The sequence below is a fragment of the Homarus americanus genome, unplaced genomic scaffold, assembly GCF_018991925.1.
Source record: "Homarus americanus isolate GMGI-L3 unplaced genomic scaffold, GMGI_Hamer_2.0 scaffold39155, whole genome shotgun sequence".
NCBI lineage: Eukaryota > Metazoa > Arthropoda > Malacostraca > Decapoda > Nephropidae > Homarus > Homarus americanus.
The window spans coordinates 11,316,804-11,335,530 of record NW_024737042.1 but is presented as its reverse complement, the minus strand read 5'-3'; the positions used below and the strand labels follow the sequence as shown (position 1 = coordinate 11,335,530).

Here is an 18,727-nt window from a genome sequence, read left to right as displayed (position 1 = left end):
TTATATTTCACACAAAGCCTGTTCAACGAGCTTATAGCGCCGTGAACCTCTAATGGGGACCACCCGTACCACGTAGGTGGTATGTAGAAGTCCGCGTGCTTTATTGGGCGAATGAAATATATATGGATCCTCGTGTTTCGAAGCCGGATTTGGTAAAACGTTACCCGGCCAGAATATAATTTACATTGCTGGAATTCTTACAATTTGATGATCATTTTGAATATAAACATCATAGATTTTGCATTGGACATACAAATTTTAGATCTAATGTAATTATTTTGTTTACTGTGAGTGAATATGTTATCTTTTGTGCAAAATATATGACATTTATATTCAAAATATTCCTGGTCTTACAAGGAATCTAGCAATGTCAATTATATTATCCTAACTTTAGTCTGAGGTATTATTTATTACTAAAAGTCAAAATCGAGTCTTTTCACCCAACATTTCTCTGGTAGGGAGGGAAGGTGGGGGGGAGGGTTGGGACCGACCGACCATCTGGCGCGGTTGGAAGAGGGGGGGAGGCAAGGTGGGGTACTTTGATTGACAGATAGTGTCGTGAAGAATATATTTTTTTTATTAACTGAAGATATTTGTTTTAGCTCATAAAATTCATACAAATTATCCGGCCAGAATATAATTTACATTGCTGGAATTCTTACAATTTGATGATCTTTTTGAATATAAACATCATAGATTTTGCATTAGACATACAAATTTTAGATCTAATGTAAGTATTTTGTTTACTCTGAGTAAATATGTTATCTTTTGTGCAAAATATATGACATTTATATTCAAAATATTCCTGGTCAGAGAGGGAAGAGCCAGCGAGTGTAGTGTGAGAAGAGGGGGAGGGAGTTGAGTCCATTATTTGAATGGACATTAACTTGACGACTGTAATTCTCTATTTCTCTTAAGTATTAATTGTGTGCATGTACCATCATAAAATTAAGATGTTATTTTTACTAGAACATAGGTATTGTGTCGGAAAAAGTGGAGTTTGGGGATCAGCCGGTCTCTATTTCATTTATTCCCATATGTTATGTTGTTCACTTTACGCGTTTCTCACTTTCCACGGTACTCTGTGGGTTATATTAACCGCGTAAAGTGAGGGTTGACTGTGTATATATATATATATATATATATATATATATATATATATATATATATATATATATATATTGTTATTCATGCTTACTACAGTATTAGATATGTTTGGTAGTCCCTATCCACAAGGCCCCACATGTTTTCCTGGTTTACCTGTCACTTCATGCAACCAGGCATAACCCATCAACAGGGCATCATATCCCATGAAAGCATTCATCACAATGCTCTCTCATCATTTACACTCGCTGCTGCTTCCAGGAGGCTTATCTACCTCACTTCCAGTGCATCCTTCATCCCCTCCTTCCATACTCATCATTTTATCATCTCTCTCCTACCTTACACATGTGATTTATACACTCTCTTACTGTCTTTCTTTTCCATATCTTGTTTTTACCTTGTTTTTATTTTCTGCATCCTAATTCACCTGATATATATGCTTTACTCTGTCACTTGGGTCACTTAGTTTGCTCCTTCATCTCACATCTACCTTTAGCCTTTGCTTCACTCCGAAATAATAATGACACTCAGATTCCCTGGCACATCTCCATCTTTGTGCCTCTTTTGATGTGGGTCTCTTCCTCTCAAAGGAGGTAAGGATGAAGATGTACAGGAGAATTGTTGTACCAACATTATATATATTATTTATATATTTGTTTACAGAAAGGAACAAGAGAGCCATAGTAACAAACTTCTTGTTTGGAGGAAACTTGGCCTAATGTTAGAAACAATTGGTGTGATGGCCTCATTAGGAAGACCCTGGTTGCTGGTTGGCCCTTTGTGTCAGTGTCTCCTGTACACTCTAACCCTTGACACTGTCATTACTGATGTGGTACAACAACAGATTCTGTCTGCACTGCTGCATCTGCTGCAGAAGTCTGTAGAAGAATTGGGAGAGGGTAAATATTCAGTAATATTCTTAATTGATACCTTAGACTACAAATTCTACCTTAGACTACAAATTCATGAAGTACAGTACAGTTGGTTAAATTCTGCTACTTATGAACACCTCCATTTGGATTTACTACACACAGCTATTAACAAAATCCACAAGTCATGTCACAACAAGGATATAAATACCAGTACATTAACAGGTTTGCTTGTTGATAGTGGATCAACCTTTCAGTGGGGCAGCATTTTGCCCAGGGGGTGAAAAACCCTTCAGCTTCTTTAAATTGTAAGAGACTTGGAGAACAGCACCTGTCTAGGCACCCTGCATCATAGCAAGAAAGGGTTTGTGTGCATAGGAAAGCAAAATTAAAGAGTAAAAGTCATCGATTTTACATCCCCAGTGGCTAAAAAAAATAATTTTCCATATTGTCATAGACAGAGAAAAAACTTAATTTTGTAAATATTATCAAGAAAACTTTAATGAATCCTGAGTTGTAATAGAGATATGAAAGGGAGATGGAAATACTGTACAATTCTTCTCTAAAGAGATCAAAAGAATTTTGTGTAAAATCTTACAGAAAAATAGTGAATGGACTATTAGTCATGTATTCTAGATTAGTTTAACCAAATTTTTGGCTTTTGCTCTTTTTAATACAGTATCTTTGTAGAAAAATTAGCAGTAATTAAGTATTTATTATGAATACTAGTTAATATAATTATTATTATTTTGGGTTCACGGTGGTTTAAAAAAAAATGCTAAAAAAAATTTATGTACGGTAAGTGTGAACTTCCTTTTGCAAAGTATCAACTGCAGAACTTAAATTGACAGGTTGCCTCACTGAAGCATGGCATGAATGACCATTTCAGTTTTTCAAGTTTCTTATATGTATACTGTACTGTATACTGTAATAATTAACATCACTGACAAATCTATATAATTGATGTTCATCATGTGCAATACATTGTACTGTTATTAGAAATAGTACATATATCTGCCAGACTTGTTATAACTCATACAAAATTTGTATTCTTCAGATGTGAGTAAAGAAGTTCAATTGAACATTGAATTGATTGTCCAGTGTATTCGTTCTTCTGTGAGTCCAGATACACACCGGCGTGCAATGCTTATCCTTGCATTCGCAGCAAAAATTTCACCGGTAAGTTTCTCTTTTGTTTTATGGTCGTAAATTAATTGAAAATTTATATCTGGATCTAATACAAGGTGGAAAAGTTGACCTATTAGAATGTTAATTGACTCATCCAGTCTACCTGTGTTAACCTCTGGTCAGCAGAGGGGTGTGTCTGTGTGAGCTTCATCCAGTGTACTTTGTTTGTGAGTGCTGTAGCTGAGGTCATGTCTCCATTGTTTGTCTGTAGCTTAGTTAATCCCTTCGATAATTTGTCAGATTTGACAGTTTTTAGGTGAGAAATGAACTAGTAAGATTCACACTAAATTTTATTTATGGCCATAAACTGAAAATGTTAATTAGAATTCTGATAGTGAAGGTGTATGCTTAGTAACTGTGATGTTTCTTGTTACAGGATGTGGTGATGCATAATATGATGTCCATCTTCACATTCATGGGAACATCTCTACTAAGACGTGATGATTCCTACTCCTTCCAAGTTATTCACCAGACAATCCAGAGCATTGTACCAACACTAATTCAAGTAAATATTCAGTATGTTGTATATTAAACTTAGAATTATAATATGAATGAATTTGATGATTTTTTCCTTCATAAGTACTCGATGCTCCATGAAGATACCTCAAGTCTCTCTGCATTGGATTACATCATTTATTGACTAGATGGTGGTTAAATGATCATGTTTGTACTGTAATAGTTACTACTGACTTAAAAATTTTGTGGAGCCAGTCTTCGTTAAAGTACATTAATGAAATCAACTTGTTCATTTTTCTTTATCTACTTTTCGCTTTTTATCCCTCACTTCATATTACAGGCATCCCCCGCATTACGGAACCCCGGGTTGCGGAATTTCGCACTTACGGAATTTGTAAATTATGACCAATAATTTCACGATACGGCCCGTAAATCCACCCTTACGGAAATTGGGGTAAATTTTAACAATTTAGAAAAATCACTATATAAAATTAAAATTTTTGGTTAAAAATTATAATTTGTTTGGTGTGGATTTCTTGGTGTTTGCTACCGCCAAGCGTGGCATTGCCATGCGGAGTCAGTCCATAGTTTACATCCAGTGTGCGCGCATGTTTCTCGCCCCAGCAGTTGGATTTAACTTTTACAAACATACAGTAAGTACAGTACAGTGCATTACCTTTATTCAAGATGACTGGAAAGAGGCCATCAAGTAGAATTGACCGCAGTAGTGCAAAAAGAAGCCACAAAGGCATTACATTGGATATTAAACTTGATGTTTTAAGAAGGTACAGTGGGGTATGCTATAACGAACGCAATTGGTTCCAGAACCTCGTTCATTATAGCATTCGTTCGTTATAGGATTAATCCGTTCCAGGCCCCCAAATACAACCACTTAACACTGAAAAAATTCTGTGGAAAATGTAAAAAATACGGTACTTTATCTTACCTTAGTGTTATTCAGCATGCAGGTACCCCTAAACACTGGCACAGCACTATCACTTCCACTGGGAGTCTTGGCTTTAAGGTCCTCAAACAATTGTTTAGCCTTCTCACAAATTATAGCTTCACTAATGTTACCACCTGCCATTTCTTTCTCCTTTATCCACACTAAGAGTAAATTTTCCATCTCTTCAATCACATTACACCTTGCTTTGCTAAGTCTAAAGATTCCCTTAGCCACTTGCACAGTTTTTAACTCCTCTTTATTCTTCAAAATCGTACATATAGTCGATTTAGCCATCCCATACATCACTAAGTTTTGCAATGCTTCTTCCATTCTCACGTTTCTTTATAATTTCTTTCTTAGTTTCAAGGGTTATTAGCTTTCTCACTCGCTTTGGACGATTCATTGTTACAATTGTATACTTGTATAACAAAATAGTTATACAAATAACGCGAATTTCCACATCAAAAGACGAAATTTCAACAATAACAGTGGTGCACTGGCTACACAATGAGACAAAGATGGCGCCTGACGCTCTTGTTGTGGGTCGCGGTACAACAATATTCATGAGCCAGGCGAAATAGTCCCGTATTCATCCGCGTTCGTTGTAGGAGTTGCGTTCGTTATAGCATTCTCAATTTTATAGGTAAAACCGTTCGTTATAGGAATATTCGTAGTAGGATCTGTTCGTTATAGCATACCCCACTGTATATCATAAATTATTTAATGTACTGTACTGTATTGTATGTGTTTTAAATGCTTATTTTAATTCATGAAAGTGCTTGAATTACTTTTTGGGTCCGAAAAAAATTCCTAAGGAATGCATCTCCAGTTTTATAATGAAAGTCAATGGGAAAATAGGTTTCGCGTTACGGAATTTCGCGATACGGTCAATTTTCCAGGGACGCAACCCTTCCATAACGCGGGGAATGCCTGTACACCACCTTTCTCTCTGTCCTCTTGTATAATTGATGTTCCTGCAATTTTAATATTTTTTTGTGTAATTATATAAATATACTGTACTGTAATTTACCTGTACTCTTCCTAGTGTGAGGAAAAAAAAAATCTTGTGGTAAAGCTGGCACAAGTGTGTCAGGTGTTTGTGGATGCCCTGCCTGACCTTCCAGAGCATCGCCGCCTGTCTCTCTTCACACAGCTCACCTCCACCATTGATGCTGGAAAAAACTTATGGATCATTTTAGCTCTTATGGGTATGTTAATAAAATAAGCTTTATTACAAAGGCTGCAAAATTGTGTTAGTTTTATTATTTTGTATTTATGTTATATGCTCTAGTTTTATTATTTTGAGAGAAGAAGGTAGTGAGATGTGGAGACCTGTAATAGTGGTGGTGTCTGGCAACTGTCCTCTGTTCCTTGGATCAGCTAGGGGCGAGTGTCATAATGTAATGTTAAGTGTCTCATATATGATGTCAAGCTAATTAGAATTTTTTAATACCCTTTATACTTTTGGTTCTAATTCATGTTTAATTCTAATATATGAAATTGTAGGGTTATTAATACAGTATTTCTTATTTTCCCCTGGTATCCCTGCTGGTATTGAAATTAAACTCCTGTATTTTACAGGATTATTAAATTTTTGATCATAGCTTTCAAACATTATCTGTGATATTAATTGAAGGTGAAGCTGGATTTGAATTTATTTTCCAAATTGGTATATTGAGATTGCAGACACAGGGGCTATGGAGATCAAGGGTATGGTTGTTCAAGGTTTTGAGCCAAGAGTTGATCATGCCAAGTTTTAATATGCATAAATATCATTAGAGCTCAGTTTTTTCAAGGCTCACTGATATGATTTAGATCAAAACCCTTACATTTTACAACCTACCCTCATCATTTCAGGAGGAGCCTTTCTTTCACTATCGCCACAAGTGTAAGCCATGATGTGACCATATTATTATCAATTTTAGGCTGCTTTCTAACCATTCTCTTCACCTCTAGTTGTCTGAAATGCTGATATAGTAGATAGAACTAACATGATTCACACTTTTTGAATCAATAAGTCTGTTAAATTTCTTCAACTTATTCTCATATGAACTCTTCTTTTCAGCTGATTCCCATATCAAGAGAGGAAATGTAATTGATGCCACTGTCACCAAAGAAGAGGAAAGACGAGGCCCTCCTGAGGATATTCAGTTTGCCCTGATACTATGTAGCCAGTTCTCTCCAGTGGCCCAAGTGTATGCTTGTTGCCAGTTGATGAAGTATATCAACAATTTGCTAAAGGAAAAAGGTAATACAAATGAAAATTTAAGTATGCTAAAGAAAATTATAATTTGTTAAAAGATACACAACATAAATCATAAAGAAGTTTTGTCTTAAATAATGTGTATGCCTTAATGAGGATTTGACTAAACAGTAACTTACACTAATTCAAGCTACACAACATATTTTTAGATATGGTAATACAAGTGTTAAAACCAAAAAAAGTGGAATGCTAGAGTATCAAAAAGAGTGTGGTAATTATTGTTCATTTTGGCTTACTTTTCAGAAGACATGATAGTGCAGCAGAGCCCTTCTGAGAAGAATTCCAGGGAAGATAACGATATTATCTGCTGGGATTTATACTCCCTCAAGCAGAAGTGTCACTTCAAATACATCAGCACTGGTATTATAGCCCACCTATTATCATCAGATAAATTTATTGGACAGGTTAGTAATCCAAAAGATAAACATTTCTATATTTTAAAAATACCTGGTATCTAACCTGTAGCAAAATCATCTAATAAATATGAAATGGGTTTTGCTGGCATTATTCTGCCTTAGAAAGTTCGGTTTGTTAAGAAATTACCCTTGACGAGACTTACTACATCTGAACATTATGTAGCAGTCTTTTTTAGCTTAGGATAGTGCATAGAGATATTGCATACTATGTGAACTGCAACAGTTATAGAGCAAAGTACGATACCATTATTTATAAAGGACTTAGAGAAAATTGTGTTTTAGTTAGAAAAACACAGTAGCCTCAGGGGTTTAAGTGGCTGAACAAGGGGTTCCTCAAATTAATGTTTCACTTGTAACTCAACAAAATTGTCAAGACATCTGCTGCTCCTTATTTGTTGAAGGCATTATAGAAAATTACAATTGAAGCTACATCAGTTCAATGATCACAAGAATGTGGATTCCATTTCTCTCTGAATCTACAGACCGTACGAGTATTCTAAACTGAACTGAAATTAGATCGTGTAACAATTACAAGTAATGTGACAGACTCACTCATAAAGGATGATCTTTGATTTTCATCTTACTTAGCAACCTCATCTCAAGGACTTGTCATTAATGCCTAAAAGATCTAGATATTATGAGGGTAGTTGCCTTTTGTACATATGGGTGCTGATCAGATCACCCTACTTTTTCTTTACCAGTCATTGATCAGTTTTGGATTACATACATCATCAAGACCTTTAGATTAGTCCCTTGGCCTTAATATCCCAGTTCCTGTGATGAAGAGGAATTATAAATAAAATGAAATTTAATGAAAATACTTTTTTTTTTTCTTAAGAATAATATTACTTTTAATAACAATACAATAAATGGTCTACTTATTTAGGCAATAGAGGGTATGGTAACAATTATGGAATTTAAGATGCTCATTGCCATCTTTAAAATTCCAATGAGTATAAAAATTGTTTATACATGTCAAACTAGTAAATTAAACCTTTGTTTCAGGTATATGAAGTGACAAAAGAACAAGAAGGAGAATTACAGGACCTTTACAAACAGCTTTTGGAAACAACCTTGTGTTACCTGCAAACCGTTACTCTGATTTGTGACCAACACAAAGATAAGCCTAGAGGTATGTTTTTAGTAAGATTACACTGGGGAACACACTTTCGGTTGCATGAGTTCTGACACTTGATTCTGGTAGATTTGAGGTCACAGATTCTGAAAATGGCATTCGTTTGTGCAGATCAGGTCTAGTTTTGATGCTACGCGGCAATTTACATATCAGGTCACAGATTCTGAAAATAGCAAAGGGAGGTAATAAGCATATTAGTTTACATTCATCAAATATAATTCTTAATTACATCAGTGTGTCAAATATAGATTTGTGTGTGCATTAGTGTGTGCATTATTATTTTATTTCATTAAAACAATTATTTTATTTCTGGATTAGTCACCGCGATGGGAGCTCCAGGTTATGATCCGAAAGAGTGGCGCCTCTTTATAGATAGCTCTAAGCGGAGTCTGAAGTGTGTTTTATTACATATAGGCAACATCTTTGGCGCAATACCCATAGGACACTCAGTACACCTGAAAGAAAAATATGAACACATCAAAACGGTTTTGGAGCTACTCAAATATGAAGAACACAAATGGATCATCTGTGTTGATCTAAAAATGGTCAATTTTTTGCTAGGACAGCAAGGTGGGTATACAAAATTTCCTTGCTTTATCTGCCTCTGGGACAGCAGAGCCAAAGACAGACACTGGATTCAGAAGGAATGGCCAGTTAGGGAAAGCCTCAATGTTGGGGAAAAGAACATCATTTATGAACCCCTAGTGGAACGTGAAAAAATTGTTTTCCCGCCCCTTCACATCAAGCTGGGCCTTATGAAACAGTTTGTCAAGGCGCTCGATACTGACAGTGACTGTTTTAAGTATCTGTGTGAAGTGTTCCCTGGTTTAACGCTAGAAAAACTCAAAGCAGGTATTTTCGACGGCCCTCAAATTAGGACGCTGATTAAAGACCAAGCCTTCACTCAATCCATGACTGATGTTGAGAGAAATGCATGGGGAGCATTCGTTTCTGTTGTAAGGAACTTTCTTGGAAACAGGAAATCAGAGGACTAAAAAAAGCTCGTTGAATCTTTGATGGAAAGTTTCCATGTGTTAGGTTGCAACATGAGCATTAAGATGCATTTCCTAAACAGTCATCTTGAACTGTTTCCGGCAAACTTGGGGGACGTGAGTGATGAGCAAGGTGAACGCTTTCACCAGGATATCAAAGTCATGGAAGACAGTTATCAAGGTCGCTGGGACATTCACATGATGGCGGACTATTGCTGGAGCATTCAGCGAGACTGCACTGAGAGGCGATATTCAAGACAGTCCATTAAACGGGAATGGGACAACTGGCCGCCGCCATCTGGCCGCCGCGGACTGGGGGTAAACTGCAAACGCCTAATTTTGCGCTCTCAAGGCAGGTTAGGTTAGGTAAGGTTAGGTTAGGCACTTCATGGGCTGCGGCCAGATGGCGGCGGCCAGTTGTCCTAGACCCCCATTAAACGCAAGTTTGTGCCTGAATAAATCTGGCATAGTTCACAAAAGCAACTGATGAATCCAAAATATGCTTGTCAAGGTAAATAAAAGTAATTAAAAATTAATTCTACGTATTTGGTAATTCCTCTCTGTGTGCTGGTTTAGATTTTTAGCTGTAGTATATGGTAGTCTAACTATATATAGTAGTAAATGGTAGGTAACTCACCGCAACAAAACTAGACCCGATAGAAAAAAACCGGTGCCATATTTGAAATCAGTGACCTCAATTTACCCAGAAACAGGTTTCAAAATGTATGCAATTGACAAAAAGTTGAATTTTGTTCCCCAGTGTTATTATTAATATTATTATTATTTATTTATTTTTATTTTTATTTTTTTTTTATGTACTAAACACTGAGTTGCATTTTATGGGGCATTTTGTATGTCAGGTGTGTGTGTACAGGCAGTATATATTTATAAATCAAATGTATTATAGAGTTTTGTGTGCAAACAAATGAGTAGAAGGTTAAAGATAATAATACAACAGATTCCCAATAGTGAGGTAATATGTAAGGAAGGCAGTCTTTTGTTTATATAGCATTAGTAAAGCTTTCAAAAGAAACTAACATTAATCTATTTACTCTTGTCAAATGCTAAGTGAGTTACAATACTGTAATAAAAACTTCCTCTTTGTCATAATGCTTCATTACTGTTCAATCTCTCTTCTTCTGGACTTTCCTTCTCAGTTAATTTTTTTGCTCATATGCAATAATTCTCCAGAGGTGCAGTGGTCAAGTGGATATAGCACTTGCCTCCTGTTCCAAGAGACACTGGTTCTCACATGGGGCATCCCCATTCCACCCAGGGTACCAGAATTTATATTTGAGGAAGTGAATGTGGTTGAGTACAGTGCTTGCCCACACTTAGCCTACGATGTGCTGTATCTGTCCTGCCATCATGAACTGTCAGGTCTACAGGACCCACTTTTACTTTTAATTATTCTCAACTGCCCCAGTCTTGTTTTTATGGCATATTCCACTAACATACTACTGTACAAGATATGAATACTTCATTTACAGAATTGTCACACCTCAATTTCCAACACAAAAATATTTGTAAGCACTGTATGTAGTTTATAAATTTAGAGAGAACAGTACAGTACTGTATTTGCACTTTTGTAGTTTGGAATATAGAAAATGATAGGGAATACTGTATAGTGTACAGTAAGGGTGGGGAATCTTTTGAGGTCAGATGGCCAGATTGAAATTATAAGAGTTCTTTGGGGCCTCCTATTATTTTTCAGTGTTAACAATAATCTATGCAGATTTAATGGGTATGACTGCTACCCTGGGACATCATCCAAATGCAGTTCTGCTATTGCAAGTTAGTTTTATAATAGTGTACAGTCAACCCTCACTTTACGCGGTCCCACATTCCGCGTTTCCACGTTTACGCGGTACCCTGCCGGAACCCGGGATGCTCACATTCCGCGGTCCGTGTACCCCTTTACGCGGAGAGTGGCTGGCGAGTCGCGCCATTTTTGGATCCAAACCTCCCGCCATCTCTCCTGCCCTCTCCCGCCATCCGCCATGTTGTGTAAGCGGCGCGAGCAGGCTGCGCACAAGGTCGCCCAGTCATCAAAACATTACCGAGTTCTTCACCCGCCACCCACCACAGCCGGCCCAAGTCAGTGATAGTGATAATTATAGTGAGGATATGGACTTATATGGACTTTGAGGGGTTTGACAAAGAGGCCCTGCAAGCCTCTGTGGTAGATAGTGATACAAGTGATACAGGTGAGGGCCAATAATCTGCCCTCTGCCTTGGAACCAACCCCCCATCCCCGTGTGCCCAGCCATCTTCTCTACTTATGTTAGTGTTAAAAAACCTAATATTATTGATATTTCTCTTAATTATTAATTGTGTGCATACCATCATAAAATTAAGATGTTATTTTTACTAGAACATAGGTATTGTGTTGGAAAAAGTGGAGTTTGGGGGTCAGCTGGTCTCTATTTCAATTAATCCCATATGTTATGTTGTTCACTTTACGCGTTTCTCACTTTCCGCGGTACCCTGTGGGTTGTATTAACCGCGTAAAGTGAGGGTTGACTGTATATGTATCCTGTAAATTTCATCCAAATCAACTGATAAGTTTTATACCCTCCCTGAGTCTCCCTTTAAAGGAGTAAAAATACTGAACTTGAGTATGGTTGTGGGCCATCCTGAGACCTTTGGCGGGCAAGAAATTATCCGGGGGCCACAGTTTCCCCACCCCTGCTGTACAGGATGTTAAGACCGGAGAACCTTATAAATTTCTTTTCAACATTGATTATTTTGTAGGCTCTCTTCTGACTTTGAATATATTGAAGAGTAAATAGGATGGGTACATGCTACTTATATTGCAATGCTTTCTTTTCAGGTCGCTTGTTTTTGTCTCTGCAGCGAAAGGTTGTAGATGTTGTGGATAGTGTCAATGCAGTGTTGGCACCTACCATGTTGATAGAAGTTACAAAAAGGCTTATGACCTCTCCCCTCCCACTTGTTCGTTGTCGTGCCCTGGAAATAATGTGTGCAAAACTTCAGCCAAATGCCAGTTTCTTCAGGTAATTTAAAAAAAAAAAAATTCTTTACATGACTTGTGCATATTCTCTATTTAGGATCAGAATTGCACTAACCTCTCTTCTCTATTGCAGTACAGTACTTTTATCACTTAAACAATGTCATAAGGATGATAACCATATTTTTCCAAGACTCAGTGTAGTACAACTTAATGTGTTCCTATATCCCCAGTGAAGAAAAATTCTTAGCTTGCAAATCTTTTAGAATTTAAATCAAGGATGACGTGTATAACAACAAGTGAAACATTTTTACATGGGTGACACCTTAGTTTAGCTATAATCCCCAATCACTCATCCTGTCTTTTGTCTCATGTATTTTTAAAGTCTGTTAAGATATCAGAATCTTTACAAATTCTTGAGGTATCTTTACATTTTTAGGTAAATTTTTCATTCCAATATTTGCTCTTACAAACATTGGTTCAAAATTTTGACACTGTAAATGACCACCTTTTTTCAGTCTTGTTTGTTTTTTACTACTACAGTGGTCCCTCTGTTAACGAACACAATTCGTTCCAGAAGGTTGTTCGTTAACCGAATCCATTATTTCAATGGGATTTTGGGTAATTGGTTCCAGCTCACCGAAAATTACCTACAAAGTAAAAAAAAAAAATGCAGTAAAGTACACTTACTTTGAGGAATGTATGTAGAAGGCTCCTGGTTGATGATGCTGATGTGAATTTGAAGTGGGAGGTGGAAGAGGAGGAGAAGGGAGAAGAGAAGGAAGTGGGGGTGGAGGAGAAGCATTTTACTGCTTCTTGGAAGGCGAGTCACCTTCCATAATAATGTCAGGAACCTCTGGACTGACAGATTCTGCAACAGGAAAATCCTCTCTCCTTTTTGAAGTGGAAGGCTGAGGGGTAGCATCTTTCTCCTGCTGCCTTTTTGAGAAGAAACTCAATTTTTGGTTGTGGGACATTACTCCCCCTCATCATTAACTGGTTTTTGAAGAAGGAGACCACTTTGTCTTCAACAGTACACAAAATAGGTTTGTGGGACATTACTCCCCCTCATCATTAACTGGTTTTTGAAGGAGACCACTTTGTCTTCAACAGTACACAAAATAGGTTCTGTTGTTTCCACATCAGGGTGCCTTGATGCCAGTTCCCTGAATATCTCTCAGTGGTAAACAACATCTTTTAAATTGGAAGAAGTCATATGGTCATCACTTTCCCTTTCCTCCTCACCACTGTCTGTTTCTAACATCTCATCCAGTTGCTACAAGTCTTCAGGAGTAAGTTCATGCTCATGAGACATTACAAGATCTTCCACATCATCCTCCTCCATGTCGAGTCCCATTGACTGACCAATGGACACAATCTATCTCCTTGTCCAACTCTGTTTCTTCCTCAAATCCCTGAAAATCATGGACTGCTGATGGCCACAGTGCTTTCCATGCAGAATTCAGGGATCAACTGGAGACTTCTTGCCATGATGACACTGTCACTTTTACAGCCTCCAGGTTGTATTGCATCTTCCAGAACTGTGCCAGTGATAGATCAGGATCAGTGGAAGTTGCCTGATGACACCTTCTGAACATTTTCTTCATGTACAACTTCTTGAAGTTGCTGATTACATTCTGGTCCATTGGCTGCATAATTTATGTAGTGTTGGGAGGCAAAAACAACACTTTGACAAAGTCAAATCGAGCCTCCAAAGTGCTGGCAAGTTCAGGGTCATGACCAGGGGCATTATCCATAAGGAGAAGAGCCTTTAAAGGGAGTTTATTGGTGGTTAGGTAGCTCTTCACAGAAGGGCAAAACACCTCAACAGCCCATTCATTAAAGAGCTGTCTTGTCACCCATGCCTTACGGTTGGACTTCCAATAAACACCAAGTTGTCCTCTTACCACCTTTTGTTGCTTGAACACCCTGGGGTTTTCAGAGTGGTAGACAAGCAAAGGCTTCAGTCGGAAATCCCCTGAAACATTGGCACCAAGCAATAGAGTGAGACGGTTCTTCATGAGTTTATGCCCTGGTAAAGTCTTCATCTCTTGTGATGAATGTCCTTTCGGGCATTTTCTTCCAGAACAGCCCAGTTTCATCCACATTGAACACTTGCTGTGGAATATAATTTTCTTCATCCACCAGTTCCTGAAACTCCACTACAAATTTTGCTGCTCCATCTTTATATGCACTTCTTTTCTTAAATTTATCGAACCAGCCCTTGCTAGCCCTAAAATCTTCAAACTCAGTTTCAGAAGAACTAGCTTGCTCTTCCTTCAAATGTTCGTAAATTTCCCTGGCTCTTTCACAAATAAATTCAGTAGAAATTGAATCTCCTTTCATTTGTTTTACTTAATCCAAATAAGAAGTAACCTCTCTGTTTCTGCAATTAATGATCTACCTTTAAACACTCTGGTAGATTTGTCTCTCACTTTCACTTCTTTGAACTTGTCTTTCTGTGCAAGAATTGTCGACACAGTTGATGCCGACATGCCATATTCTTTACTAAGCACATTTGTTCTAACGCCTTCTTCATGTTTCTTAATGATTTCCTGTTTCACTTGAATTGAAATTGCTGGATTCAATACAGTAATTTCACCACTAAAATTTTAAGTTCACTAGTTGTAATTTATGATTATTTTTTTAAATCAACACTGCACTGCGCTATATATTATCAATATGTTAAATAAATTTCAGAATGACCAATAATTGTACTGTAAAAATGTAAAAATACTCTGTGTTCAAGAGACCCACAAGCAAGATGTTTCCTCCACTGAACAGAGACTTAAACAGACGCCTTGGTGGTTGAGTGAAGTGGCTGTTGGGCGCACCAAAAACTAGTTCCCTGTACTGCAATTATGTTAAATAAGTGTTAAAATGACTAATAATTTTAATATAAAACTTGGAAAAATATTGAAAAGCACAAACTTCGTGATATTTACTCCAATGGAAACGAATGTAAGCCTAGAACCGATTACTGTATTGGCAGACTAACCCACCAGCTGATGAGCAAGCCAAAACATGTTGACATGTTTTCGTAAGAATTTCGTTAATCAAATTTTTTTCGTTACCCTAATTGAAGATTCTTATGGAAAGTAATTCGTTAACCGAGGGACCACTGTACAAGGTTTTATAAGGTTTCATGGTCACTCGCAACTTTATATTTAGTGGCTTTAGCTTAGTTAATATAATGTTCACCTCACAAGAGATAATTTTTAGGGTCAATCCCTGACTAGAGTGGCTGATTAGGTTTCCTCCTTGTGCGCTAGTCCTTGTGTACCCAACATTAAATGAGTACTGTGCACTATCAGGTGCTAGTACTGATGGTGGAGTAAGACTTCTGTGAATTAGCTTCCTGCTAGAGGGTAGGATGACCCAGTAGCTGCTAAATGTAAAGAACAATCGGTAGATTAGCACCTGTGTGTCTTGTATGGATGAAAAAAGAAAAATTATTAGTCTGGTTAAAAGTCTCTCAAAACTCTTATTGATGAATAAAAATTAAAATATGGATACCAATAATATGAAAATTCTTTAAGAACCAACTAATTGATTTACTTCTTTCCTGGACTGTATATATTCTTTATAATATTTAATTTTTCTTATATTTTATTTTTACAGTGAAGAAGACATTGAGAGTTTAGAGCCATTCATAAAAATTTTGCGTAAAGTGGCCTTGAACAGCAAAGAACCACCAGACAACAGACAGACAGCCCTCTTTACTCTTCACTTACTAACCAAACTTGTGGCATCTCAAGTGCCCGAAAAAAAGATTCAATCTGTTCTGGCTGCTGGAGTAAACCTTGTCTGTGGGGGTAAGTACTTTACAAATTACAATATTTTCTAGAGCATCTTTGCTTCAACTTTTATGAAATAGTTTTGCATGATACCGAGGAAGATGTTTCAGTAAAAAAAAATAATTAAAAAGATTATTTATAAGTAAATTCAGGAAGTTGGGCATTAGGTTGACCCTTGTAACTGAAACAACCAAAAGTTTGTTATAGCGCATTTTGCCCAGCTGAGAAAAGATGCCCCGCCCCCTCCTCAAGAGTTACAGCTGATTGGCTGTTGCAAACCTGTCCGTTTTTGTCCTGAAGTAATGATGTATTTCTAAATGAGTTTATTGATAATCGTTGGGATGACTGTTGTTGACAAGAAAGATACTTACCTTTATTATTTCAAACATAAGCACGTAGGAAGTTTATCAGAAATCTTATTCGTGAATTAACTGTTCAACTCAGGTAGCAAATTCACGCTTTCGGAGGATGCATTTAATATATACTGTAGTACTTATTTTTACCCACAATAGGGCACACTAAGATAAATTACGTATCAGTAATACTACATTATGTAAAAACAACATTTTAAAAGATCAGAATCACATTGAAATATTACACGACCGTCAGCAGAGGCGGGAAATATGACTGAGAACAACTTCATATTTTCCCGCCTGTGCTGATGGCTGTTCGCTGGAGCGACCAAGTCTGTCACACTCATTCACCAATTTTCAGGGGCCGTGTAATATTTCAATGTGATTCTGATCTTTTAAAATGCTATTTTTTGTATAATGTAGTTTTACTGATAAGTAATTCGTCTTAGTATGACTTATTGTGGGTAAAAATAAGTATATAGGTACTCCCCAACTTACGGTGAGGTTAGGGACCGACATCCAGGTCGTAAGTCAGAAATGCTTAAATAACACATAGAAAATCGAAAATGGATGTCTCTTTTTCTTCTCAGCACCACAAAACTCACCTTTAAGCTTGCCAGCCATTTTAAAGTGAATTACAGATGAAAATTTTATCTGTGTACTGACTTTGGAACTCAAAAATACGTAATTTGACCAAATTTTGGTACGACTGATGCAGGTCGTAAGTGCGGGTGGACGTAAGTCGAGGAGTATCTGTACAGTATATTATATGCGTCCTCTGAAAGCGTAAATTTGTTACCAGAGTTTAACAGTTAATTCATGTATAAGATTTCTGATAAACTTCCTATGTGTTCCTGTTTGAAATAATGAATATAAGTATCTTTATATAATTTAGCGAAATATCTTTCTCGCCAGAAACAGTCATCCCAACAATTATGAATAAACTCATTTAGAAATACATCATTACTTCAGGACAAAATCGAACAGATTTGCAACAGCCAATCAGCTGTAACTCTTGAGGAGGGGGCGGGGCATCTTTTCTCAACTGGGAAAAAACCACACTATAGGCATCACCTTATAGTCATTAATTTTTTTTCTCATTTAATTTTTATTTCATCATTGCTGTTCGTAGTCCTGTCACCTTTATTAGCTTTGTCTCCTTGACCCACCCTCTGCTTGCAGTTGTGCTTGATTCAGGTAACCAGGGTACAGCAAAATTACTGTTAATGAAAGGTTGGCAGTTGATGGCAATGAGACAGATAAGACTAGTTCAAGGTGTAAGGCCACGGCAGGTTAAAGTGTTTCATCGTCCTCCAGTGACTGTGGCAGAAGATAGAGGAATTTAAGGTGCAGGGTTGGAGATGCATCCAGAGACCTGGTTATCCTCCCCTTCTGGTATTGGGTTTGGTGATGTAGGTCAACACCATTAGGAAATACTTTAATTACATGTGAAAGGTGATTATGGAACATTTTTCTGGGTCACCAGAACCAGCAGGTAGTAGATGACCTGAACGAGGACTTACTGGTCTGGAGATTTGTTTAAAATGGCTACTAGGAAGAATTTGTTTGACATATTGAAATGAAGAATTCTGAGTTTCTTAACTTAGGTTCATATTCTATACTGTATAACATAATTATGTGATTTCTATACGAAGGGTTCTTTGAGCCCCAGTTTTTATGATTGGTGTTCAGTTTTGGATTTAGTTGGAGGCAACATATCCAGACTGGTTGGACATTTCAAATTTTCAGCAAGTAAAGCTTTCCTTTCAAGGGGACTGTAATAGAGGGAGAGGCTGCAAGAAAGGGGTCTTCCTTTGAGAATGTCAAAGTTAACATAGGGAGAGGGCCTCTGTCAAGCCTTCAGAAAAGGGGACATAACTTGGGCTAAATATAGAAGGAGCAGTTCTGTTGAGCACTACCTCAAGTATGCAGGTCTGTAGTGGTAGTTTCTCCAGTAGTTTTGTCATTAGTTTCTCTCCTTTGGGAAGGCCTCACAATATGGTGAGAACTTAGTATATCCTGCCATGTGCATGGTTGCTGTAGAAATTTGCAGTGTACAATCAAGTACCCTTGGCTCTCTCAATTGAGTTTGTGAGTAAGATTTCTCAAGGGAAACTAGAATTGAGTATTCTTCCTTTTCTTCCCCCTTGGATTCTTCTTCCAAATTGAGCTGGAAAAGAAGAGAAAGCTAGTTTGATGCCTGTTTCTTCTATTCTGCAGGATTCTCACCTGGAATT

The 18,727-nt window shown here is 37.3% G+C and overlaps 1 protein-coding gene across 1 annotated transcript in view; it reads left to right on the top strand.

Moving 5' to 3' along the window:
* The window catches only part of LOC121872717 (HEAT repeat-containing protein 1-like), a 78,382-nt gene that overhangs the window by 35,076 nt on the left and 24,579 nt on the right, over nt 1–18,727 (top strand). Inside the window, exons 19-27 of the mRNA XM_042375727.1 lie at nt 1,768–2,003; nt 3,031–3,152; nt 3,538–3,666; nt 5,609–5,771; nt 6,629–6,811; nt 7,070–7,230; nt 8,248–8,374; nt 12,203–12,386; nt 15,962–16,155. Coding sequence (XP_042231661.1) covers nt 1,768–2,003; nt 3,031–3,152; nt 3,538–3,666; nt 5,609–5,771; nt 6,629–6,811; nt 7,070–7,230; nt 8,248–8,374; nt 12,203–12,386; nt 15,962–16,155 — 1,499 coding nt within the window. The remainder of the gene's footprint in view (nt 1–1,767; nt 2,004–3,030; nt 3,153–3,537; nt 3,667–5,608; nt 5,772–6,628; nt 6,812–7,069; nt 7,231–8,247; nt 8,375–12,202; nt 12,387–15,961; nt 16,156–18,727) is intronic.